Genomic DNA, 27,292 nt, shown 5'->3' with positions numbered 1-27,292 from the left:
TGGTCAGCTCTACACTCCAAGGACTCTAAATGTGGAGAGATCTCAGTTTGCATTGTTGACTTATTGTTCCTGTCCATGCCTTTGCTTTTCTATTCTAGGACCATAGCCCGTAAATTCATTTAACTGTTAGAATGTATATGTGAATTTGGTGCTTTTATAAACCCTTTCCAGATGTTGTGATGGTGCTCAGCCCTTGACAGAGCTACACTGCTTCATTTCCTAAGAAGCATGTTAAGTGCCCTCTCCAAAAATACAAAGATTGTACAAATCTGTGTTGTTTTTTATGAAATGAACAAAGCAGTAACCAAGAAAACCCAATGGAGCACAAAGACAATGAAACACCTGATGAGTACCCACTGTAAAGCATCCTCTTTCCTATTCCAATCTTAGGCTGCTTCTCTCTGCTCTTGGGTTGTGAGATTTCTCCGAGAGAAAAAGGACCTTAGGAACTGGGCTACTGAGATCGATAGCGTTCATAGTAACAACATTCTAACAATTGCATTTCCCCTCAGTTCTCATTACTTTCTCGTTCAACTGGCTAGTTTAAATGTTTTATCTGAACAAGCAAACCCTAAGAATTTTGGTCTTTAAGGACCAGAAATCTGGGACCCAGGCCAAAGTAAACATAGTGGCAATATGTTGCTAAACCCAAATGCGACATTGCTAACCAGTTGCTGGGAAGTTCTGACAAAGTAATACTTTCTAACGGTTAGTGATTTCAATGGTAAGAGTATGCTTTGCTCATGCTTACACTGCAGTATATAGATGAGATGCAGTCTTGCTTCAAAAATGAACAAGCTTGTATTCTACTTCGTGCATGAATTCATCATATTAGGGAGTGCCTTCAAAATAATAAAAAGCAAGGAAGAGATTTTTCACATGGAAAGGAAAATAAGTTGTTTCTTTATGCTAAAAATGAGAGAGACCAACAATCTTTATTCTAAAGACATTTTCTGGAGCCACACATTTTGTCTGTGTTGACATACAGACTTTCCAAATCTACACGTTTTCTGTCTGCTCACTTCCATTAAGCGGAAACCATGCCAGGGAACTTGAATCAGGATCAAACTATCTCACTTAACATCTTCACATACTTGACCATTATGAGGGAAAAGCCACTGACCTCCACACAAAAAGCTAGTAGCTCCTCCCAAAAAAATTGTGTCATGATGTCGTTAGTGAAAAGTAGATATGCTTAGCTTCCAGATTACTGATCTACGATCAGTAATATGCTATCCCTTAAAACAAACACTCGTTGAACACCTATTAGAGTCTAGGTACCATGCCAAATGACTATATGTAAATCATCAAATCCTCCAAGCAACCGTCTAAGATAAGCCTATGTGCAGATAGTGAAATCCAAAGTAAATGGGGGTTAAGTAACTTGCCTAAGATCACACAGCTGGTAAGTGGCGTAGCAGGAATAGACAAAGGTCTGCTGATATCAGAGCCTATGCTTTCAAATTTACTCTCTAGCCTCTAAGAGAAGCGAGCTACCACCTTGAGCTGCTTTCTCCAGCCCTACAGTTAACTATTTCTGTGTAGTTGGCCTTCAGTCCAGTAACCCAAGCCTGATCCCAGTACAGAGTTTTGCCTTAAATTGACTGCCTTTTTCTTCAGTTCGTCTCTGGAGAAAAAGGCTTTGAACACAGTGACTTTTCCCATTTCCAAGGGTAAGATTCCATGTTCATTTTAAGAGAATAATCTGTTCTGAGGTATGTTATCACCCTTTCAAATTGACCACATAGGCCCAAGGAGTATGTCATAACTCATACCATGGTGGCACATAAAATTTCATTTTCATCAAAGCACCATGTCCAAGGAATAGTTCACATGTCGCTAATAGGGCATATGGGTAAAATAACTTTGCTAATGTCCCATTCTCAAAATGGACCCAATGGAGCTTAGTTGGAGAAAGGCATAAGAGGGATGAGGGAAATACTGCAGGAAATGTTGACTGCCCATATGTAGAATAATTGTAACCTAGAGCTGCTGTCCCTTGCCCTGTGGGTAGGTCATACTCCACCAGGAAGGCCACATGGATGATGGATTAACACTGCAGAGATGCCAGCGTGAAGAGTCCCAGGCTGCTCGGATCATCCGGAACACTACAGCCTTATTCAGTCAGTTTGTCAGGTATGTCAGCTCCTTTCCTCCTCTACCTAGTAAGTTTTACACCGTGGTCTTTGAACACCACCACCACCTCCTTTTGATCCTGTGAGTGTTCTTGGGAAACAATAATATACCAGCAAAGAGTTTTACCATCAAGAGCTTGGGACTGAAACGTATTTCCTACATAGGTGAACTCCTACTAGCTTCACTGCCCAACAAATGCCCAGGCCCCATTAGTTATTCAGATTGGAGTGATGATTATCTAAGATCTTTGCATGAAAATTAAGTGAAAAGAGTTGGAGTGCATAGTTGGAGTCCATTTTATATTTGTGTGTAAAGAGAGAAAGAGCAAAGAGAAACTGATACACTCCCCAAGCGTTGGGTAGAAAGGGTTTCTACATCATTCAGAATTGCTGCTGTGGTTTGCATTGGAAGCCTTGGGTTACCCAACTGTGGCTGTGGCTTAAATGGGAAAATTAACCAAACTGCCTGCTTGGATCACAATCCCTCCAATCTAAATAATGCTTCCAAAACAGAACTCTGTGGATCATTTGTACCAATTATCATAAGAAACTGATTCTGTTGTAAACTGTGCAGTATTCCAAGATCATTCTTCTCTTGTAGGAAAATCTCTCTAAAGCCAAGGGGTATAAATTACATGTGTAAATTTGCATGAAACGAGAACTTTTTTTAGATCTTTACTTTTCTTCCTGTTGAAAGACTGCAATCCAAGGGATGTGTATTAGGAAATAGGCTAGGCTGCTGTTGCAGTTCAGAGTAAAATTTTTAAAAAAAGTTCTGGGGTACATGTGCAGAATGTGCAGGTTTGTTACATAGGTGTACACGTGCCATGGTGGTTTGCTGCATCCATCACTCCATCATCTACATTAGGTATTTCTCCTAATGCTATCCCTCCCCTAGGCCCCCGCTTCCTGACAAGCTCTGGTGTATTATGTTCCCCTCCCTGTGTTCATGTGTTCTCCTTGTTCACCCACTTATGAGTGAGATCATGTGGTGTTTGGTTTTCTGTTATTGTGTCAGTTTGCTGAGAATGATGGTTTCCAGCTTCAACCAACCATCTCACGCCAGTTAGAATGGCAATCATTAAAAAATCAGGAGACAACAGATGCTGGAGAAGATGTGGAGAAATAGGAATACTTTTACACTGTTGGTGGGAGTGTAAATTAGTTCAGCCATTGAGGAAGACAATGTAGCGATTCCTCAAGGATCTAGAAATAGAAATACCATTTGACCCAGCAATCCCATTACTGGGTATATGCCCAAAGGATTATAAGTCATTCTGTTATAAAGACACATGCACACGTTTATTTATTGTGGCACTGTTCACAATAGCAGAGTAAACCTTTACTTCTTGTTTAAGTAATAATATAAAGAAGTTTGGCGGTTTAGGGAAAATGGGTGGCCTAGCTACTGGGGCTCAGCTTCCTTCCATTTCACTGTGCTGACATCTCACACAGATTCTTAAAGCGCATCCCTGTACGAGAGCATCAGCATCACTTGCAAACTTGTTGAAAATGCAGATTCTTAGGTTTTACCTCAAACCTACTTAGTCAGATACTCTGAGAATAAGATCCAGCAACTCATATTGTTATAGGCCCTCCAGGCAATGCTGATACATGCTAAAGTTTAAACACGACTGCCCTACAATAGACATCTTAACTGTGGCCACATGCTAGATTCATCTGGGGAGGTTTTAACACCCTGATGCCCAGGCCACATCTCAAACCAATTGCATCAGAATCTGCAGATATTTTATTGAAGCTCCCTAGGTGATTCTAACATCAACCTCAGTTAAGAACTGCTATCCTGGGATGTTTTTTTCATTCACGTGGTCAAAATGTCCAGAATAAATTAATCTATAGAGGCAGAAGCAGAAAGAGTTACCTCGCGCTGGGATGTCTTAGGTGGAAAGGAAGCGTGACTGCTACTGTGTAAAGCTTTTTGGAGAGCTAATGAAAACGTTCTAAAACTGATCATGGCAAAGGTTGCATACCTCTGAATATTCCAAAAGCTAGTGAACCATTGAATTGTACCCTTTAAATAGGTGACTGTATGATATTTGAACTGTATTTCAATAAAGTTGTTATTTTAAAAAGTCAGTGGGAGTTACATGCCTGACAATGGGAAAATTATTTTTAAATGTCTGTATTGAAGTAGAATTTACATATTACAAAATTCATCCTTTTAAAAGTACAATTCCATGAGATTTTACTTTTTGTTTTTTGTTTGAGATGGGGTCTCACTGCAGCCTCTCCACCTTCCAGATTCAAGCAATCCTGTCACCTTAGACTCTTGAGTAGCTGTGACCACACGTAAACACCACCACACCTGGCTATTTTTAAAATTTTTTGTAGAGACAGGGTCTCATTATGTTGCTCAGGCTGATCTCAAATTGCTGGGCACAAAGGATCCTCCTATATCAGCCTCCCAAAATGTTGGGATTGTAGGCATGAGCCACCATTCCTGGCCAATTCAGTAAGTTTTAATATACTTACTTGCAGAGCCTTACAAATATTACTGCAGTTCAGTTTTAGAACATTTCCATCACTCCAAAAATACCTCCTATGCTCATTGCAGTTTATTCTAGTTGCCACCCACAGCCCTAGGCAACCACTAATCTGCTTTCTGTCTCAATTTAATACATTAAATTAATAAATCATAAAATATGTTGTCTTCTGTATCTGGCCTTTTCACTTAGCATTACATTTTTGAAGTGTATTCATTTGTTTCTTCACTTTTTTATTGCTGAAGGGTATTCATATGTGTGTGTAGAGCGAAAGAACTATATAGATAGAAGTGCACATATATCACATTTTCGTGATATATGGAAACTTATCAACTGCTCATCAATTCACATATATCACATTTTCGTGTGATATATCACGAAAATGTGATATATGTGAATTGATGAGCAGTTGATAGTTTCCATTTTGATTGCTAAGAATAATGTTTCTATGGATATTAGTGGAAAAGTTTTCAGATGTAGGTGTCTGTTTCTCTCGGGTAAATACTTAGGAGTGAAATTGCTGAGTCATATAAATTTGTATAACTTTTTGATATGTTTTTACTGTGGTAAAATATACATCACATAATATTTATCATTTTAGCCATATTTAAGTTCAGTGTCATCACTACTGTCCATCTCCACAATTTTTTTATCATCCCAAACTGAAATTCTGTATTTATTAAACAAGAACTCCCTATTCTCCTCTCCCTCAGCCCCTTATAGCTTCCACTTACTCTGTGCTTCTATGAATGTAATTATTCTCAGCACCTCATATAAGTGGAAGCACACACTATTTGTCCTTTCGTGTCTAGCTTATTGCACTTAGCAAAATATCTTCCAGGTTTGTCCATGATGTAACATGTGACAGGATTTCATTCCTTTTTAAGGTTGAATAATATTTGATCGTGTATAAATACCATGTTTTGTTTATTCAACTGGATATGTTTAACTTTTTGAGAAACTGAAAATCTGTTTTCCAAAGCGCATGTACCATTTTACATTTCTCTCATAAATGTGTGAAGTTTCTGTTTCTTTACATATTTTCCTACATTTGTTATTATCTGACTTTTTTATTGTAGCCATACTAGTAGCTAAGTGGTATTATCATGGTGGATTTAGTTTGAATTTCCAGGATGAATAATGATACTGGACATCTTTTCATATGCTTACTAGCCAGTCATGTATTTTCTTTAGTAAAACATAATTAAGTATTTTGCCTTGTTAAATTTGGTCATTTGTCTTAAAGTTTGAGAATTCTTTGTATCTTTCGAATACAAGTTTTTTTGCCATATTTATTATTTGCAAATATTTTCTCCTGGTCTTCTCTTCGGCTATTCTTCTCATTTTTTAAAATTATGTCTTTTGAAGCATGAAAGTGTTGATTTTTTATTAAGTTGAATTTAACATATTTTTGGATTGTGTTTTTGGTGTCTTATCTAAGAACTCTTTTTTTTTTCTTTTTTTTTTATTGCATTTTAGGTTTTGGGGTACATGTGAAGAACATGCAAGATTGTTGCATAGGTGCATATGTGGCAGTGTGATTTGCTACCTTCCTCCCCTTCACCTATATGTGGCGTTTCTCCCCATGCTATCTCTCCCCAACTCCCCACCCCACACTGTCCCTCCCCTATTTCCCCCCAACAGACCCCAGTGTGTGATGCTCCCCTCCCTGTGTCCATGTGTTCTCATTGTTCAACACCTGCCTATGAGTGAGAGCATGCGGTGTTTGATTTTGTGTTCTTGTGTCAGTTTGCTGAGAATGATGGTTTCCAGGTTTATCCATGTCCCTACAAAGGACACAAACTCATCGTTTTTGATGGCTGCATAATATTCTATGGTGTATATGTGCCACATTTTCCCTGTCCAGTCTATTATCGATGGGCATTTGGGTTGGTTCCAGGTCTTTGCTATTGTAAACAGTGCTGCAATGAACATTTGTGTGCATGTGTCCTTATAGCAGAATGATTGATAATCCTTTGGATATATACCCAGTAATGGGATTGCTGGGTCAAATGGAATTTCTATTTCTAGGTCTTTGAGGAATTGCCACACTGTCTTCCACAATGGTTGAACTAATTTACACTCCCACCAACAGTGTAAAAGTATTCCTATTTCTCCACATCCTCTCCAGCATCTGTTGTCTCCAGATTTTTTAATGATTGCCGTTCTAACTGGCATGAGATGGCATCTCAATGTGGTTTTGATTTGCATTTCTCTAATGACCAGTGATGATGAGCATTTTTTCATATGTTTGTTGGCCTCATGTATGTCTTCTTTTGTAAAGTATCTGTTCATATCCTTCACCCACTTTTGAATGGGCTTGTTTGTTTTTTTCTTGTAAATCTGTTTTAGTTCTTTGTAAATTCTGGATATCAGCCCTTTGTCAGATGGGTAAGCTACAAAAATTTTTTCCCATTCTGTTGGTTGCCGATTCACTCTAGTGACTGTTTCTTTTGCCGTGCAGAAGCTGTGGAGTTTGATTAGTTTACCTTTCTGAAAATCATCATGATTTTCTCCTCTGTTTTACTGAAAGTTTCAAAATTTTAGCACTTACATTTAAATCTGTGATCCATTTTGAGTATATTTCTGTGCATAGTATGAGGTAAAGGTTTAAATTAATATTTTTGCATGTGGGCCATATGGAGATCAGATTTTTTCCCTGCACAATTTTCTGGAAAGACAACCGTCCCCATCAAGTTACCTTGGCACCTTTGTTAAAAACCAAGTGCTCGTAAATGTAAGAGTTTGTTTCTGGGCTCTTAATTCTGTTACATTGATCTATATGCCTGTCATTATTTCAAAATAACACTGTCTTAATTAATGTAGCTTTATAGAAAGTATTGAAATCATGTAGAGTGAATGCTCCAATATTGTACTTCTTATGAAAATTATTTTGGTATTTCTGGATCCTTTGTATTCCCATGTATGTTTTACGGTAAGTTTATTAATTTTTGTCCAAAAACATCCTGCTGGAATTCTGATAGGTATTATATTTAATATAGAGATCAGTTTTGGAGGACTGTTATCCTTGTAATATTAAGTCTTCCAATCTACAAATATAAAATGTCTCTCTATTCTTTTCAGGAAGATATTGTTGTTTTTATTATATAAGTCTTACACTTTTATGAATTATATTCCTATGTATTTGATTCTTTTTGGTGCTGCTACAAATAGAATTATTTTCTTGATTTAACTTCAGATTATTTGCTGCTAATATATAGAAATACTGACATATGGAAATTAAGTTCTAAAAATATCAATCTTATGTCCTTGACCTAATTAAATTATTTATTAGATCAGTGGGCTTTTTGGGGAGCAGGTGAATTCTTTAGAATTTTCCATATACAAGATTATGTCATCTGTGAATAAGAAGAACTTTATTTTTTTTTTCTTTTCAATAGGGATGTCCTTTATTTCCTTTTCTTGCATGATAGCACTGGCTAGAACATCCACTACAATGTGGAAGAAAAGTGATATGAACAGATATTCTTGTCTTGTTCCTGTGGGGTTGGGGGCAGGGCGGGTAACACCAGTTTTTTGCCATTAAGTGTGATGTTGACTGTAGGGTTTTTGTAAATGTCCTTATCAGGTAGAAGAAGTTCTCTTCTATTCCTAGTTTGTTGACAGCTTTTGTTTGAGTGAGCATTAGATTTTGTCAAATGCTTTTTCTTGGTCTATCGATATGAGCATATAGTTTTTTCTTTGGTTAATATGGGCTTTTACATTACTGGTGGAAAATAGGGTATTGATGTTTCTTTTACTGTTGAATTGTCATCTTCTATATCAATTCCATGAGTTTTTTGCTTCACATATTTTGGTTTCTAATTTTAGGTGCTTATATGTTTATAATAGATATATATTTCTGATAAATTTGCCCTTTCATAATTTTTAACTATTTTCCTTTTTTCCCTATGAACATTTTTGTCTTAAGTCTATTTTGTGGAGCCCTTCCAGGTGTCTTACATGCAGATTATGCTTTTTGTTTGTGTGGCATATTATCTTCTTTTAACCTATTTGTGTCCTTGAATATAAAGTGCGTTCCTTGTAGACAACACACATTTGATTTTTTAAAATAGTCTGACAGTCTCTCTCTTTCACTGGTATGCTTAATCCATTTATATCTAATGTAATTATTTAGATAACTAGATTTACGTCTGCCACTTTGCTATTTATTTCTTATGTCTGTTTTATTTATTTGTTTTTTAGTCCTCAGTTCCTCTCTTACTACCTTTTTGTGTTAAATAGATATTCTCTAGTGTAACACTTTAATTAATTTGAGTTTTTAAAAATACTTTTTGAGGAGTTATTTTCTTAGTGGTTGCTCTAGGGAATTTAATGTTTATTTAACTTGAAATAATCCACTTGAAATTAATACTAATTAACAAATAAAGCAACTTTGCATTAACATTGTTCCATTCCTTCTTGCCTACTCCTTTGTGATAATCTTGCCACGTATATTACGTCTTCATAATTTATAAGCTCAGCAACACAATTTTATAATTATTTTATGCAGTTGTTTTTTTAATCAGTTACAGGAACAAAACAAAAAATACATATTTTTGTGTTGTTTCTGATATTTACCTATATGGTTACGTTTACCAGTGTTCTTTATTTCCTTGTGTGGTTTCTAGTTACTGTCTGGTGTCATTTTCTTTCAGCCTGAAAAATCTCCCTTAGAGTTTCTTATAAGTCAAGCCTCTGACCATTTGCTAATGGACCTGTGTGTGGGCTGGATGGATGAGAGTTCAAGGTTCAGGCAGTTTAGAGTTATATCCTGGATTTTGTTGTCTGCTTGTGTGGGAATGAATAGATAGCGAGGGTCCTCTCCCGTTTTTCCTGAGCTAGTGTGTGTCCTTGCACACTGCCTACTCTGCCCTGTTAGAGCTGTTTTGCTATGAAGCAGGGGTGGAGATGGAAGCATCAACAGGCTGAAACACCATAGACCCCAGCTGTTCTTACTAAGTCTCATTAAATTTAAAAAAAAAAAAAAAACTTGATTTTTTTGTGTGTGCCTTTAGTCACTTTCCAGAGTTCAGAGATTATTATTTTGAACGATTTTGCCCAATTTTGCTATTACTTTGTGTGAGAAAGGATTTACTGAGCTCTTTACTCAGCTATTAAGTGTCACCCTCAAGAGGGAAATTCTTGATTCTTCCAGGCATAGTGAAAAAATATCAGTGCTGAGGGGGTGTGGGCTGCTAAAATCATAGTATTTGGATTTTGTAAGAGCCAGGAAGTAAAGGAGAAAAAAACATTTTGGAAGTAGATTCTTCTCTCCCATCTCTTTTGAAAAATCAACTTTGTATGCTGTGTGCACACAGAAACCAGGAGGAGGGGTGGCCTTCTGGGAATACATTAAGGTTAAGGGAATAGGAAAGGAGCAAGAAAGAAAAATGAAAAACAAGAGGTTAAAATTTCATCATGCTGTCTCATCTTCCTCTGTAGAGTTGCTGGGAACAGTCCAGTAGAATGAATGACCAGTGTGATAGATGAAGGAGTCTGATAACCCTGCTGAGGAAAAGATACTGTCAGCTGTCCTCTAAGTTTAACCTTAGGAGAGAGACAACAAATAAATCATTATGTTATGATAAATACTCAGAATCAACTGGGATCTCACTTGAATTTAATAAAAGAATTCATTGGTAAAGGCCCAAGAATATAGTGGGACAGGTTACAGGGAGTTGAAGAAGGTGGGGTGAAATAGGTACCAATTGTGGTCATCTCTGATTTGAGGCTTTGACTTATCTCTTTACTCTCTGAGGTTCTTCTAGAGCAGAATATGAACACCATGAGACTGTTCAGAAGTCCTGTCTGTTTTCACCATTACTTCCCATGCCAAGCGTGTGATATGTCTTCTTTTTTGAGGAAGAAATAAATCTGCCTTAGTCTAGTGGAGGACCGTAATATTCATGTTTCTTCAAGGGGCAAGAGGAAGTAGTCTAGTAATGAGAACCCAACAGATGAAAAATTAGACCTGAAGGACCCTGGCAATCAAAGAGTGCACCTTTCCTAGTTTCCAGATGCTAAATGGAAGCATAAGAGGCTTAGCAGCAATCCAAATATCACACCAATAATGGCAGTGGCAAGGCTGAGACCTGTGATTTCCAACTCCCTGTATGGTGCATATGCTGCCTCAGCGAGCTATAAGAATGCCTATAAATCTCTTGCTGTCATCTTTTCCTATCATGTAAAGAATTATTCTTGACCAGCCTCAGTGTCTCTAGTAAAATGAAAGTGTTTTTAAAACAAATATCCAAAAGCAAGCCCCGAAACTAGACCAAAATATTGAGGAAAATGTATTCATTCCTTCACTGAATTCAGAAGTGGGAAGTCATATTATTGAGTTTCGTACTGCCAAGACTTCTTCTCATGTACTCATGGCATTCTATTCCCCACTATTTTTGTGTCTAATAATATCCCAGGTATTCTTTGCCATTTGCAAACACTAACTGAGAACTTAACATGTGCCAGACACTGCCAGGGATTGAATACACACTGATGTGCCTCCCTGCCTATAATAAACTTACAGTCCCCCAGTATTCCATACCCATTGCATGGACTTGGTGTGTGTGTGTGTGTGTGTGTGTGTGTGTGTGTGTATTTTATTGTGTTGTAGGTTTTGGGGTACATTACATGTGAAGAACATGCAGGATTGTTGCATAGGTACACACATGGCAATGTGGTTTTCTGCCTTCCTCCCCATCACCTATATCTGGCATTTCTCCCCGTGTTATCCCTCCCCAACTTCCCACCACCCCACTGTCCCTCCCCTAATTCCCCCCGACAGACCCCAGTGTGTGATGCTCCCCTGTGTCCATGTGTTCTTATTGTTCAACACCCGCCTATGAGTGAGAACATGTGGTGTTTGATTTTCTGTTCTTGTGTCAGTTTGCTGAGAATGATGGTTTCCAGATTCATCCATGTCCCTACAAAGGACACAAACTCATCATATTTATGGCTGCATAGTATTCCATGGTGTATATGTGCCACACTTTCACTGTCCAGTCTATCATCAGTGGGCATTTGGGTTGGTTCCAAGTCTTTGCTATTGTAAGCAGTGCTGCAATGAACATACGTGTGCATGTGTCCTTATAATAGAATGGTTTATAATCCTTTGGATATATACCCAGTAATGGGATTGCTGGGTCAAATGGAATTTCTATTTCTAGGTCTTTGAGGAATCGCTGCACTGTCTTCCACAATGGTTGAACTAATTTACACTCCCACCAACAGTGTAAAAGTATTCCTATTTCTCCACATCCTCTCCAGCATCTGTTGTCTCCAGATTTTTTAATAATCGCCATTCTAACTGGCATGAGATGGCATCTCAATATAGTTTTGATTTGCATTTCTCTAATGACCAGTGATGATGAGCATTTTTTCATATGTTTGTTGGCTTCATATATGTCTTCTTTTGTAAAGTGTCTGTTCATATCCTTTGCCCACTTTTGAATGGGTTTGTTTGTTTTTTTCTTATAAATCTGTTTTAGTTCTTTGTAAATTCTGGATATTAGCCCTTTGTCAGATGGGTAGATTGCAAAAATTTTTTCCCATTCTGTTGGTTGCCAATTCACTCTAATGATTGTTTCTTTTGCTGTGCAGAAGCTCTGGACTTAGTATTTTTTAATACAAAATTGGAATTTTGACCAAAATTGGAAAATAGGAAAGGTGCACTCTTTGATTGCCAGGGTCCTTCAGGTCTAATCACCTCACAGCTACAGCCTGGTTGTTTTCAGAACTTTTTGAGTCTTTGTTTTGGGGCTAGATGAAAATCTTTTCTTGGCGTGTATGCAGATTAACATACAGCAGTTAGTGACTTAACAAATATACTGTAAATGCCTAGGAGAACTCATTAGAAATTGGCCATCAAGATGCTCCAATTAAAAGACACAGAATGACAAGCTGGAATATCACCCATTCACGTGCTGTATTCAAGAGACCCATCTCACGTGCAGAGACACACATAAGCTCAAAATAAGGGTAGAGGAAAATTTACCAAGCAAATGCAAAGCAGAAAAAAGCAAGGGTTAAAATCCTAGTTTCTGACAAGACAGACTTGAAACCAACTAAGATAAAAAAAAAAAAAAAAGACAAAGAAGAGCATTACATAATGGTAAAGAGTTCAATTCAACAAGAAGAGCTAACTATCCTAAATTATCATAAATATATATGCACCCACTACAGGAGCACTCAGATTCATAAAATAAGTTCTTAGAGACCTACAAAGAGACTTAGACTCCCACACAATAATAATGGGAGACTTTAACACCCCACTGTTAATATTAGATGGATCACTGAGACAGAAAATTAACAAAGATATTCAGGACCTGAATATCAGTTCTGGATCAAGTGGACCTGATAGATACCTACAGAACTCTCCACCCAAAAACAACAGAATTATACATTCTTCTCAGTGTCACATGGAACTTACTCTAAAATCAGTCACATAATTGGAAGTAAAACACTTGTCAGCAATGCAAAAGAAATGAAATAATAACAGTCTCTCAGACCACAGTGGAATCAAATTAGAACTCAATACTAAGAAACTCATTCAAAATTACACAAATACATGGGAATTGAACAACCTGCTCCTGAATGACTCCTGGGTAAATAATAAAATTAAGGCAGAAATCAAGTCCTTTGAAACCAATAAGAAAGAAAAGACAATGTACCAGAATCTGTGGAATGCAGCTAAAGTACTCTTAAGAGGGAATTTTATAGCACTAAATGCTACGTCAAAAAACTAGAAAGATCTCAAATCGACATCATAACATCACAACTAAAAAGAGAACCAAGAGCAAACAAACCCCAAAGCTAGCAGAAGACAAGAAATAACCAAGATCAGAGCAGAACTAAAGGTGATAGAGACACAGAAAACCCTTCGAACAATCAACAAATACAGGAACTGGTTTTTTGAAAAAATTAATAAAATAGACTGCTAGCTTGACTAATAAAGAAGAAAAGAGAGAAGAATCAAATAGACAAAATAAAAAATGTTTAAGTGGATATCACCACTGATCTCACAGAAATAGAAACAACTCTCAGAGAATGCTATAAATACCTCTGTGCAGATAAACTAGAAAATCTAGAAAGAATGGATAAATTCCTGTACACATACACCCTCCTGAGACTGAACCAGGAGTGAATTGAATCTCTGAATAGACCAATAATGAGTTCTGAAATTGAGGCAGTAATACATAGCCTACAAATCAAAGCCCAGGACAAGATGGACTTACAGCTAAATTCTACCAGAATTCTACCAGGTACAAAGAGGAGTTGGTACCATTTTTTTTCTGAAACTATTCCAAACAATTGAAAAGAGAGACTCCTCCCTAACTCATTTTATGAGGCCAGAATCATGCTGATACCAAAACCTGGCAGAGATGCAACAAAAAAAGAAAACTTCAGGCCCTGATGAACATCGGTGAGAAAATCCTCAATAAAATACTGGCAAACCAAATCCAGCGGCACATAAAAAAGCTTATCCAGCATGATCAAGTTGGCTTCATCCCTGGGATGCAAGGCTGGTTCAACATAAGCAAATCGATAAACGTCATTCATCACATAAACAGAACTAAAGACAAAAGTCACATGATTATCTCCATAGACACAGAAAAGGTCTTTGATAAAATTCAGCGTTTCTTCATGGTTAAAATTTTCAATAAACTAGGTATTGATGGGACATACCTCAATATAATAAAAGTCAATTTTGACAAACCCACAGCCAATATATACTGAATGGGCAAAAGCTGGAAGCTTTCCCTTTGAAAACTGGTACAAGACAAGGATACCCTCTCTCACAACTCCTTTTCAACATAGTGTTGGAAGTTCTGGCCAGGGCAATCAGGCAAGAGAAAGAAATAGAGGGTATTCACATAGGGAGAGAGGAAGTTGAACTGTCTCTGTTTGCAAATGACATGATCCTATATCTAGAAAACCCCATCATGTTAGCCCGAAAGCTTACGCTGATAAGCAACTTAAGCAAAGTCTCAGGCTACAAAATCAATGTGCAAAAATCGCAAGCATTCCTTTACACAAACAACAGAGAAGCAGAGAGCCAAATCATGAATGAATTCCCATTAGTAATTGCTACAAAGAGAGTAAAATGCCTAGGAATACAGCTAACAAGGAAAGTGAAGGACCTCTTCAAGGAGAACTAAAAACCACTGCTCAAACAAATTAGAGAGGACACAAACAAATAGAAAACATTCCCTGTTCATGGATAAGAACAATCAATATCATGAAAATGGCCTTACTGCCCAAAGTAGTTTATAGAGTCAATGCTATTCCCATTAAACTACTGTTGACATACTACCGTTGACATACTTCACAGAATTAGAAAAAGCTACTTTAAAATTCATGTGGAACCAAAAAGCCCATATAACCAAGACAATTTAAGCCAAAAAAAACAAAAAACAAAAAAACAAAGCTGGAGGCATCACACTACCCAACTTCAAACCATGCTACAAGTCTACAGTAACCAAAATAGCATGGTAGTGGTACAAAAACAGGCACATAGACCAATGGAATAAAATAGAGAACTCAGAAATAAGTCTGCACATCTACAATCATCTGATCTTCAACAAACTTGACAAAAACAAGCAATAGGGAAAGGATTTCCTCTTTAATAAATGGTGCTGGGAGAACTGGCTAGCCATATGCAGAAAATTGACACTGTACCCCTTCCTTACACCTTATACAAAAATTAACTCAAGATGGATTAAGACTTCAATGTAAAACCCAAAACTGTAAAAACCCTTGGAGAAAATCTAGGTGATATCATTCAGGTACAGGCAAAGATTTCATGATGAAAACATCAAAAGCAAATGCGACAAAGCAAAATTGACAAATGGGATCTAATTAAACTAAAGAGCTTCTGCACAGCAAAAAAAACTATCATCAGAGTGAACAGACAAACTATAGAATAGGAGAAAATTTTTGCAGTCTATCCATCTGACAAAGGTCTAATATCCAGAATCTACAAGGGACTTAAACAAATTTATAAGAAAAAAAAAAACCTATTAAAATGAGCAGAGGAACAGACACTTCTCAAAAGAAGACATTTATGTGGCCAAAAAACATATGAAAAAAACCTCAACATCACTGATCACTAGAGAAATGCAAATCGAAACCACAATGAGATACCACTCATGCTAGTCAGAGTGGTATTAAAAAGTCAAGAAACAGCAGATGCTGGCAAGGCTGTGGAGAAATAGGAATGTTTTTAAACTATTGGTGGGCATGTAAATTAGTTCAACCATGATGGAAGACAGTGTAGCAATACCTAGAACCAGAAATACCATTTGACCCAGCAATACCATTTGACCCAGCAATACCATTACTGAGTATATACCCAAAGGAATATAAATCATTCTATTATGTTATAAATATACAGGCACACATATGTTTATTGAAGCTCTAGACACAATAGCAAAGACATAGAATCAACCCAAATGCCCATCAGTGATAGACTGAATAAGGAAAATATGGTACATATACACCATGGAATACTATGCAGCCATAAAAAGGAATGTGATCATATCCTTTGCAGGTACATGGATGGAGCTGGAAGCCATTATCCTCAGCAAACTAACACAGGAACAGAAAACCAAGCACCACCTGTTCTCATTTATAAGTGGGGGCTGACCATCACGAACACATGGACACAGGTTGGGGAACAACACACACTGCAGCCTGTCAGTGGGGTTGGGGGTAGGAAGAGAGAGAGCATCAGGAAACATACCTAATGCATGCTGGGCTTAACACTTAGGTAAGGGGTTGATAGGTGCAGCAAACCGCTGTGGCACACATCTGTGTAACAAACCTGCACATCCTGCACATATATCCCAGAACTTAGAAAAAAAGAAGTTCTCGTGGTGTTGCTTGAACATTCAGCCAGTTCTCAATCACTTAGGGCCTAATGTTGCAAATCTACAAGAGGTTGGTCCATTTCCCCTTCCTCTTCATAGCTTTTGCCCTCTCAGATGCTCACAGGTGTGCCCCTCAAGGAGAAGGGGAAATGAAGGCTCATTTTGTTTTCTGTAGTGCTTTGTATTCTCTTGGTGTTGAAGGAATTTAATTACAACACTTTGGAAGATATGAAAACAGAAAAAGAGACAGAGACACTTGCAGAATAGGAGGAACACAACAGGGAGAGAGAAGAGCAGGTAGCATGGGGTTGGGGAACACCAAGAAACAAAGAGGGACAGACCTCAAGGCAGAGAAGAAGGATGTTTACGAGATAGGGGACACGGAGAAGGGAGGGTGATATTCAGAGAGGGAACACAGGACGAGGCAGGTCAGATGAAAGGACCACAGATACAGAGAAGAAAGGAATCATCAACAAATGGAGGGAGGGAAAGCAGGTGTGTACACAGAGAAACATGATGAGAAACATCTGCAGAGATCCCAGAGGACACACAGAGACATGGGGGTGCAAGAGGAGAGACAGAGAAAACTAACATAGACACAAAGACCCAGTGATAGAAATTCGTCCAGCCTTACGATTAATCAATTCCAAGAAGGTATGATTGTTTAAAAGACTCATGGGTTAATAAGTTTAATTATTTTTAATGTTTCTATTTTTTTTTTTTTAAGTGGGACAGACAACCAGGGGTAAATGGAAGGGGAAGCATCTGCTGTAGATAGAAGAGTCACTGTCACATCACAATTGTAATTACCTCTTTAGATTACAGGGAAATCATTATTAGACATTCAGTGAATAGCTACTGATGTTAGGTGCTGAAATATTACAACAATATTAACAGGATGAGTTTAAGTTGCTTGAAAATAAATGTGCCAAAAGGAGTCATTTCCCTTTGTTTATGAAAATAGCTTTGAACTTGAATGTGAATATTTTCTCCTGTTGCTCTGTTCGTTGGGAAACTTCATTTTGTAGCTGCTGGTACTGTGGCCCCTCAAGGAAGCAGCTCATGGTGCACCATGGGGGGCTGTCAGGAGTGGGACCCAGTGGGTGTTCAATCAGGGCCCAGCTGCTGACTGGTGCCTAACCCATGTCAATCTCATGGTTTTTAGCGGAAACAATCGCACAGCTGCCCCCATCACCCTGCCTATAGAAGAAGTCCTGAAGACCCTACAGGACTTGATTGCCTACTTCCAGCCCCCAGAGGAGGAGATGCGACACGAAGACAAGCAGAACAAGCTCCGCTCACTCAAAAACAGACAAAATCTTTTCAAGGAAGAGGTAAGTCCAGAAATGAAAAGTTGAAATCCACTTTGTGTCCAGAGCTAAAATATCCCTATGAGTGCAACTTAGCTTTGTTTTTCTGCATGCACGTGTTTATGAGAGAGCCAGAGGACAAGAGAGATATTTGGAAGCTGGGAAACTGGAAGCCAATCTTCGCTGTCAGCCAAACCTGGTTACATTAGCAAAGGCTGGCACGTTCAAACTAGATTACATTTTAAAGCTTCAGTGCCACATGTGTATCAAAAATCCATTTTCAATAAATTTCAGCTGTGAGAGCATGACATTGGCTGTGATTCCAAAGTTTGGGGAAATGTTAGAATTACCTGGGAAACCTGTTTAAAAATTATAGATGTCTGAATTCTACCCCATCAAGAATACCTGAGAAGCTGGTTTAAAAGATACAGAAGATGCTAAATCTTATGTCAGAATTCAACATCTGAGTCACTGGAAGTGGGGTCTGGCCATGAGAAAAACACCAACTAGGGGCTTAAGAGACCCTCATTCTGGGTCTCATTCTGGCTCCATCTCCAGCTGTGTATGACCACAGACGAGTCACAAACCTTCTTCAAACTCAGACGTGATGATTTAGTACCAACAGGCCATGGTTGTACTTCTGGGCCTGTCATGCCTGGGCACAGGGCTTGTCCTTGGACATTTCCTAAGTTAGTGGTGTGGGATGTGGAACCATCCCAGCTCAGTCTTCTGGTCTAACCAGACTTTGGCTCCAGGGGCATTCTCTATGCCTTAAAGGCTACTGAAATTCCATTTACCATCTCCCTCCTATGCTCTAAGAACAGCTGGCACAGATATTTTTACTGGGTGGCATAGTACCTTAAATTAGCTAGGAAAGTGACTGAAGATCCTCTTTTAGTGTTATTGTCTCTAAATCCCACCTTTTTTGAGGGATGGGGAGGTAGGAAGCAAGCATGGTTGTTTTGTGCATCTGAATGGAAGTTGAACTTACTTGATATTTAAGAGAAAAATAGGTACTATATCTAGAGCTGTTTCTGGGTGAGTCAGAACCACTTCACACCAGACTGAAAGCAAGTTTTTGTGAAACTCATTCACCCTCCCTCTTCCTAAGTATGTCCTTGGATTGAGTTAAGCACGTGGGGGCAAACCCGTCAGAAGAGGCTGCTGACTCACTCTCCAAATAGATGCTATTTAGGTCTCTCAGGCATAAAAATGCATATTTTGTTTTTAGGAGGGAAAAAAAACAAAACCCAACTGGCACCATGAAGGTCTATTTGCATATTGGCATTATCAGCTTTAAAAGGTGAATGATATGGAGGGGAAAGAGCAAAAGGGATTCTGCTTTCTTAATCAGCAATGTTTGCATTTTCCTCTACTCTCCTCAGGGAATGTTGGCCCTTGTCTTAAATTGCATTGACCGCTTAAATATCTACAATAGCGTAGCACACTTTGCAGGGATTGCAAGGGAAGAGAGTGGCATGGCCTGGAAAGAAATTCTGAACCTCCTATACAAATTGCTGGGTAAGTACACACACACTGCCTTCTCCCTGGGACGATTTCCATGGGATTTCCATGTGAAATCCCAGGATGGTCTTTAACTTGTCATTAACCCTGTGATATTTGGACTGCTTCATTCCTTAGAAACATTTTATTAACCGTTCAATTTTAACCCAGCTGTTGTTTCTGTTAACTAGTAGCTTATCGTTCTTTTCAAACAGAGCAAGAAGTCAGCAGCAGGTGGAAGCAGATGGTAATCAGTTTCACTGAAACTTATCTGTGAAATTCTTGACAGTCACTACACTCCCTCAACCTCTCTATTCCTTACCTTTCATGAGGAAACAAGACTAGAACACATTTATGATGTCTTCCAGTTTTAAACTTCTGCCAAGATATCACCTGCACTTAAAGAATTGTTATTCTCTTAAATATGTGCCCTGTCACTTGTCCACTTGTTAGTCAGTCATGATTCCCACTGCTTTGGCCAGTTATTTACTTCATTTTGGTGGAAAGAAAAAGATGAGAAGTAAGAATATTCCAGCCACAATCTTATCTTCTCACAATATGGAGTGTGTGGCGATGTTCTGGTGCCTGCTTACAACAGGTGCCATCCAATAGGCCTGGGCCACCAGCCTATGGGTGGGAGGCAGAGAGAAGACAGTATGAGCCTGTGGAAGAAGGTGGCCACCAAGAGTTGCTCAGACACTGTGATAAGCTGGTATTTTCGGGCTTTGCTCTGCAGTGTGTGTCCCACTGAGAGGAAGTCTATCATAGTTCAGTAGGCTGGAAGGGAGCCCAGAGAAATCAGTCCAGACCTATTCCCCAACTTAGGGTTCAGGCTGATTGGATTACCACAGTACTGATAGATTGCCACTGTATGACACTGTAAAGTCTCTTCAAACGCTAGTGTTCTGTATTGACCCAGTAGGCATGATTTCAACAATAATAGCTAACAATTATTAATCTCTGTGTGCAAGCAGTGAAATATCCTTTTGATCCCCCGAGCAACACAAGGTCTTTAACGGTTAGTTACTATTATTACTCTCATTTCACTGATGAAGAAACAGATGTTCATAGATGCTTATAACCCAAGGTCACACATCTAGTAAGTGATGGAGCTATGACTTGAGACCCAGCAGTCTAGCCCTGGGACTTTTTTTTTTTGGTACCAAATTTCTTTATTTGAAGGAATGGTACAAACAACTTAAGTAGATATTTTGGTACAACTTATAGAAAAGTTAAGGGAAACCTCAATATGCATGTACTGCCTTGGCTCCAGGACTCTTTAAACACTTAAATTCCTTGCTGCATCTGATCAGAAAAGGAGGTTAGGCGCTCCGACTGAATTGTGCCCTCTACTGACTGAAGATACAAAGGTGAGGCCCTGGAGAAGGCCTTCCTTTATCCTAAATTTGCCATGTATCATCCTTAGTGAAATTCCAATTCAAACCTACCATGCAAAGGGCAAGCTACTTGGGGGCTAATCAGTTTACATGGACTTGTTCCAGATTTGCATCTGCTCTTTTTGCCCTGTGGAGGAAAGGTTATTTGGTGTAGATTGGTAAAACTCTAATGACAGCATATTCTCTCCCTCTCTTTGCAGTATCATCTGCCAGTGGCTTTCAAGTAGGAACAGGCATCAGGATCAGCTGGAGAGCTGGTTACAACACAGATGCCAGGGCCCACCCCCAGAGTTTCTAAATCAGCAAAGCTGGATGAGACCTGAGAATTTGCATTGTTTATTATAAGTCTTTAGGTGATGCTGGTGTCACTGATCCAGGGACCATGCCTCAAGAACCACTGTCAAATAGGGATATATTTTAGATATGTTATAGTTACATGTTGCTATTTATCCATTAGTATATAGCTAACCTTTCCAGCTGTGTTCACTGGGATGCCTGCCTTTAGCACTGAAGAATAATAAATCTCTAGCTAAATTTAAGAAAACTTTGCAAGAAGTTGAGTTCTTAAGTCAGTAACCTATTAATATTAACGAATTCTTAATATTCTTATCACTATCTGAAGTAATTTTACTACTTTATGCATTTATTGTCTCCATTCCCTGCTTGATGAAGGCAGGAAATCTCCCCTCCTTCCCCATTGCTCTAGTCTGAACAACTGGACAGGTATTTAATACAGCAGACTCTCTGGAAATACTTGTAAAGTGAGTCAGTACTCGATTTTTATTCTTCTAAGTATAGAAGGAGGTTGGGTATGGTGGTTCATGCCTGTAATTCCAACAGTTTGGGCGGCCGAGATGAGGAGGCTGGATTGAGACCAAGAGTTCAAGACCAACCTGGGCAACATAGTAAGACCCCATCTCAATAAAAAATGTTTAAACCAGGCATGGTGGCTCCTGCCTGTAATCCCAGCACTTTGAGAGGCCAAGGCGGGCGGATCACCTGTGGTCAGGAGTTTGAGACCAGTCTGGCCAACATGGTGAAACCCCATCTCTATTAAAAATACAAAAATTAGCTGGGCGTGGTTGCTCACGCCTATAATGTCAGTTACTCGACTGAGGCAGGAGAATTGCTTGAACCTGGGAGGCAGAGTGAGCTGAGATGATGCCACTGTACTCTATCCTATGCGACAAGATAAAAAACTCCATCTCAAAAAAAAAAAATTACAAATTAGCTGGACATGGTGACACATGCCTGTAGTCTTAGCTACTCTGGAGGCTGAGGAAAGAGGATCACTTGAGCCCAGGAGATCAAGGCTGCAGTGAGCCACTGTACTCCAGTCTGGATGACTGGGCGAGACTGTTTAAAAAAAAAAAAGAAAAGAAAAGAAAAGAAAAAAGAAACATTTGTATCAAAGGGCTAGGCAGGGTAAGATTGGCATTTAGTTCTTTTCAGTTGCTAAGCAGGTGAAGTATTCAACAGCTTTCCAAGTTCTCATGCCCTTTAACCTCTACGATCAAACATCTCCTAATAAAAGTTCTCAGCTTTCCAAGTTCTCATTATACCCTTTAACCTCTATGATCAAACATCTTGTTTGCAGCTGCTCTCATTCGTGGAAACAGAAACAATTGCGCTCAATTCTCCAATAACCTTGATTGGCTCATCAGTAAATTGGACAGACTAGAATCTTCCTCAGGTGAGAATTGACAGGAAACTATAACTAGAAAAGATGAAGGGTTTTTTTTTTTTCTTTCTGTAAAAAAGAAAAGTTGAATCTTTTCCAGTGGATTGCAAACAATCCTCAAATCATTACTTAAAAATAAGAGAAATTGTCATAAAGCTTCCTGGCACCCATATGACTTTATGTAACAACTCCAACCCAGACTTCAACAATCCTTCCTTTTTTGTTTAATTTTTTTACTCTGTGCCTTCACTTTTATTCCTTAGGTCCATTAATCCCTACCCCCTCCACCCAGTGATCTTTGTCTCCTTCTGACTCCCATTACATTCTTATTCTCTGGATTTTTTAACGCTTTTCAATATTGTCCAAACTATTTCTAATAGTTCTAAAAGCAGGGGTGAAGAATGACAGGAGTGAGAGGAAAAATCCCCACTCACCCCTCTCCCCTGACTCACCCTTCACTTTGTATCTATAGTCCTTTCTAATGACTTAGGGAGAATCTAAGCCAAGAGTGTGGTCATCATTGGTGAGTGACCATGCTGCAGGGCTCAGCAGTTTGCTTTCTCTGAGATGAGTAAACATGGCAGATGTAGGCCCCTCATGGGAAAGGTGAAGGGTTTTGATGCTTTTCTCATAGCCTTGAGATGACAGGTGCTTTAACAGACCAGCCAGGAGAGGGTCCCCCAAGGATCATCCACCTACACACGTCTTCCTAAGCCTCTCTTTTCTGCAATGCCTCAGTCTCATGGGCTAGTTTACATTTCAAGCTAATTTATGAAAACACTGAGAAATAAACAGAATCAAAAGGAATCTTCTTAATAAAACTAAGCTATTAGCCAACTGCTTCCCTTGAATTTCCATCATGATGTTGCCATGTATGTGCCAGGCTGCAGGGGCACTAGTTTTTCTTAAGCCTTCACTTACGTAACCTATCAAAGGGGGAGAAGCCAAATAGACTTTATTTTGTGAGCCTTCAGTTTATTTGATACACGAGTAGACCTAAAATAAAAATGTCTAGAGTGGCTCCTAGAAAAATTCTTATTTGGGAGAAACTCAGAATATTTTCCAAATTACTTGAATGACCTTTAGAATTTATAGTAAATTGGACATCTTTTATATCTATTTTTAAATGAAGTATTATTTGGTTTGATCAAATGAAAAATGCTATTTTACAGCTGCTTCTCTATATGTCATACAAAGGTCATGTCTTTGTCCAGGTAGAGGGAGATAGGGTTAGTGCTGAATTAAAATCACTGCTAAATTACAGACCAGTTGGCCTCCAGGGACTCTGAAATCTACCAGGAATGAATGCATTTTTTTCTGGCTGAAAATACTTGATAGAGTCAAAGAACTGATGATATCCTTCCCCTCAGGAAGGTCTGTTCACACTCAGGTTTCTTAATTATGGTCACTGCTGGAGGGCATTTAATGTCCAAATGATGTTTGTGGCATTCATGTAGGTATCTTGGAAGTTTTGCACTGCATCTTAACTGAAAGCCCAGAAGCCTTAAACCTGATAGCAGAGGGCCACATCAAGTCCATCATCTCCCTGTTGGATAAGCACGGGCGGAATCACAAGGTAGGTGCGGAAAAAACAGCGATTGACTTTGCCTGGCGTTTTCCTCCCCAATCTTCATGACCCTATGTATTACTGAGCATGCTGACTAGTCTGTTTCTGGACTTTGACAAAAATCTTGGAAAACTGGAAAAAGACTTTCCCTGAATACAAGCACACTCCAAGCTGGGCAATCACACTGGACGCTGGATGGTGCTGTGGGATTCCACCAGCTCGCCAATCACTGCTCATTATCATTAGCCCTTAACACCAGCTCACTGTGGGACACTCAATAGGCCCTGTCTGCACAAGGCTAACCGTATGGGACTGGCTGCCACCCTAGGGTCCAGGAACTTAGTAGTGAAACAGCTTATACCAAGCTGTATAGAAAAGCTATAAAGAAATCAGATTTAAAACAGTGTAGAACGTTTTAGCCACGTGGTTTGTTATTAAACAAAATCAGATTTACTATGAGTTCAACCAAATGAAGTAAATGAATTTGTGCATGTGCAAGCGTGAGAACTGAAGCTGCTAGTCCCTCCCTTTGATACAAAGTAGCTATATGACTTTGGGCCTCAGTACTTCATCTGTAAAGTGAACACAATGGCATCTCACTAAGTGGAATGCTATATCATTTCTTTGAGATCTCTTACAATTGTAACATGTTTGTTTTTATGAAATTATATCTCTAAGACATAGTGATCTATGGGGAAAGTCTACTAAAGCATGGAGAGTTTTTTTTCCTGACCCTTTGACATCTGCCCCACACATGAGGGCTACTGTCCTAATTGATGGACAGAGGCAATATTCAATGGCTGAGGAGGTGTATTTCAGAGCGGATGGCATGATAGGACATGTGGGACTGCAGCTGTGCTTCTACAGAGTGAAGAGAAGTAGGCTTGGTCACTGGCAGTCTCTGCTTGTCCTCATCTGGGGGTACTGCGCATTTGAGACAGATCAGGGTGTCCAGGAGATTGAGACTCGGCAGCGTAGACTGCATGATATGCATCAGCCTTGGGCAGTAGAAAGCCTTGGTCCTTAGCATGTGTGAAATTGTTTGACAAAGAATAAAAAGAAATATGTGGGGTCTGAAATCGCTTTTCCTAATGCAATAAATCAAAGGCAAGCATGAAGCTTCAGCTTCAGTCCAGATTCTCTGTGTTCCAACATGTTCCTTCCTGTCTGCGAAGTGTAATGAGAATAATCAATAAGCATGTGAGCAACACATGCTCGGAGCCGTGAGCTGTGTGCAAATGTCAAAAAGCCTTTTGACAGGAAAGCTGCTCTTGTTTCATTGCCCCAGAGGAGGCTTTATTATTAGAACACATAATGTACTTAATAAGTAACCAACTTCATTGTGGCTTCTTACAGCCAAAAGCCACAAAGCATTTGATGCATGTCACTTGGTGGCAAGTTGATTACTATTCTACCGATTCCACAGTTGAGAAAACTGAGGCCTAGCAAGTTGAAGTATTTTGCTAGAAATCGGTGCCTAATCCAGTATGTTTTCAGAGTAGCCTTTAATCTTGTAGAACCAAGACATTGTTAGAGAAATTCTGGTAATATAAAAGTTGAAGCAACGTGATCTTGGTACATAAGAGTCTCTTCAAAGATGTTCCTTTTCCATCTTTGGATAGAGTTTTGGGTAAAGGTTTGTCATGAATTCAGATCCTTCTTTAGGTACTATTCCATTGGATACCTTTTATTGTCAATGAGAAAAACCAGGTTCAAACCATCACCATTGTATTTGTGGTCATTTTGCAAAGAATGTGCTGAGTGGAGGCCAGACTTCCATTGCAACACTTGATCTTTGCTTGGGAAATGCCAAGGTAGTGTTTTTCTATCCAGGCTGCATTGTTGTCTCCAGTCCTAGAATTTCAGAAGTCTCTGTCCAATTCACTTAGTTTTCGGTGAAGACAGTGACTCAAAATATGCAGAATTTTAAAGCCACAAGGGACCTCAGAAGTCCTCTCAAAACAGCAACAACAGTGATGATAACCAACATTTATTTCTCATTTAACCAATGCCAGTTATTGCTGTCAGTGTTCATGTGTATCTTATTCAGGCCTCCTACGACCTTATGACATACCATCATTATTATTTGTACATGACAGAGGCAGAAAGGAGGCCAGGGCCTGGGTCCCTAGATGTTAAGCAGTTTCCCAGGAATCACACAGCTAATTAATGACAGACTAGGAGCAGAAGTTTAATATTCTTTCCAGTGTTTCTCAAGCTGTAGTCTGTGAACTTGTTCTTCAGAATCCAAATGTTCTGTGAGAATATATTTAATTTTGCAATTTTATTTTTACAATTATCTAAATACAAAATTTTTGCGGTGAAAAATTCACCACTAGAAAGCATTTTCTTTTTGTTCCTTGTATAAGTTTAAATGGTACAAGTACAATTTTGTTACCTGGCTATATTGCATAGTGCTGAAGTCTGGGCATTTATTGTAACCCCAAATAATGCACATTATACTCATTAAGCAATTTCTCATCATTTATCCCCTCCCACACTTCCAAGTTGCCAGTGTCTATCACTCCACACTCTATGTCCATGTCTCCACATTATTGGGCTCCCACTTATAAGTGAGAAGATGCAGTATTTGACTTTCTGTATCTATATTATTTCACTTAAGATTATGGCTTCCAGTTCCATCCATGTTGCTGCAAAAAACTTGATTTCATTCTTTCTTATGGTTGAACAGTATTCCGTTGTGTGTATGTATACCACATTTTCTAATCTTCCATTGAGGGATACATACATTCATTCCATGTCTTTGCTATTGTGAATAGGGCTGTGATAAACATACAAGTGCAGATATCTTTTTGATATAGCAATTTATTTTCCTTTGGGTAGATACCCAGTAGTGAGATTGCTGGATCAAATGGTAGATCTATTTTTACTTCTTTGAGAACTCTCCATACTGTTTTCCACAGAGGTTTTACTAATTTACATTTTTACCAATATATATAAGCATTCCCTTTTCTCTGTATCCTCACCAACATCCGTTATTTTTTAATCTTTTGAAGCATTTTTACATATGCTCGTTAGCCATTTGTGTGTCTTCTTTTGAAAAATGTCTTTTCATGTCCTTTGCCCCCCCCTTTTTTTTTTGAGACAGAGTCTTGGTCTGTCACCCAAGATGGAATGCAGTGGCATGATCTCCATTCACTGCAACCTCCACCTCCCAGGTTCAAGTGATTGTCCTGACTCAGCCTCCCAAGTAGCTGACACTAGGTTTGTGCCATCACACTCAGCTAATTTTTTGTATTTTTAGTAGAGATGGAGTTTCACCGTGTTAGCCAGGATGGTCTTGATCTCCTGACCTCGTGACCCA

At 38.8% G+C, this 27,292-nt stretch overlaps 1 protein-coding gene across 2 annotated transcripts in view; it reads left to right on the top strand.

The window, feature by feature from the left end:
* Nucleotides 1–27,292, top strand: part of RYR3 (ryanodine receptor 3) — a 563,010-nt gene that overhangs the window by 248,995 nt on the left and 286,723 nt on the right. For both annotated transcript variants that reach the window (XM_064374821.1, XM_064374822.1), the window contains exons 12-16: nucleotides 2,015–2,136; nucleotides 17,675–17,843; nucleotides 19,205–19,340; nucleotides 22,317–22,412; nucleotides 23,858–23,976. In XM_064374821.1, coding sequence (XP_064230891.1) covers nucleotides 2,015–2,136; nucleotides 17,675–17,843; nucleotides 19,205–19,340; nucleotides 22,317–22,412; nucleotides 23,858–23,976 — 642 coding nt within the window. The remainder of the gene's footprint in view (nucleotides 1–2,014; nucleotides 2,137–17,674; nucleotides 17,844–19,204; nucleotides 19,341–22,316; nucleotides 22,413–23,857; nucleotides 23,977–27,292) is intronic.

The sequence above is a fragment of the Aotus nancymaae genome, unplaced genomic scaffold (genome assembly GCF_030222135.1).
Source record: "Aotus nancymaae isolate 86718 unplaced genomic scaffold, 86718_ANA_hifiasm-v0.15.2.pri h1tg000011l, whole genome shotgun sequence".
Lineage (NCBI taxonomy): Eukaryota > Metazoa > Chordata > Mammalia > Primates > Aotidae > Aotus > Aotus nancymaae.
The sequence above is the reverse complement of the archived record's forward strand: the minus strand, read 5'-3'. Positions and strand labels throughout refer to the sequence as shown.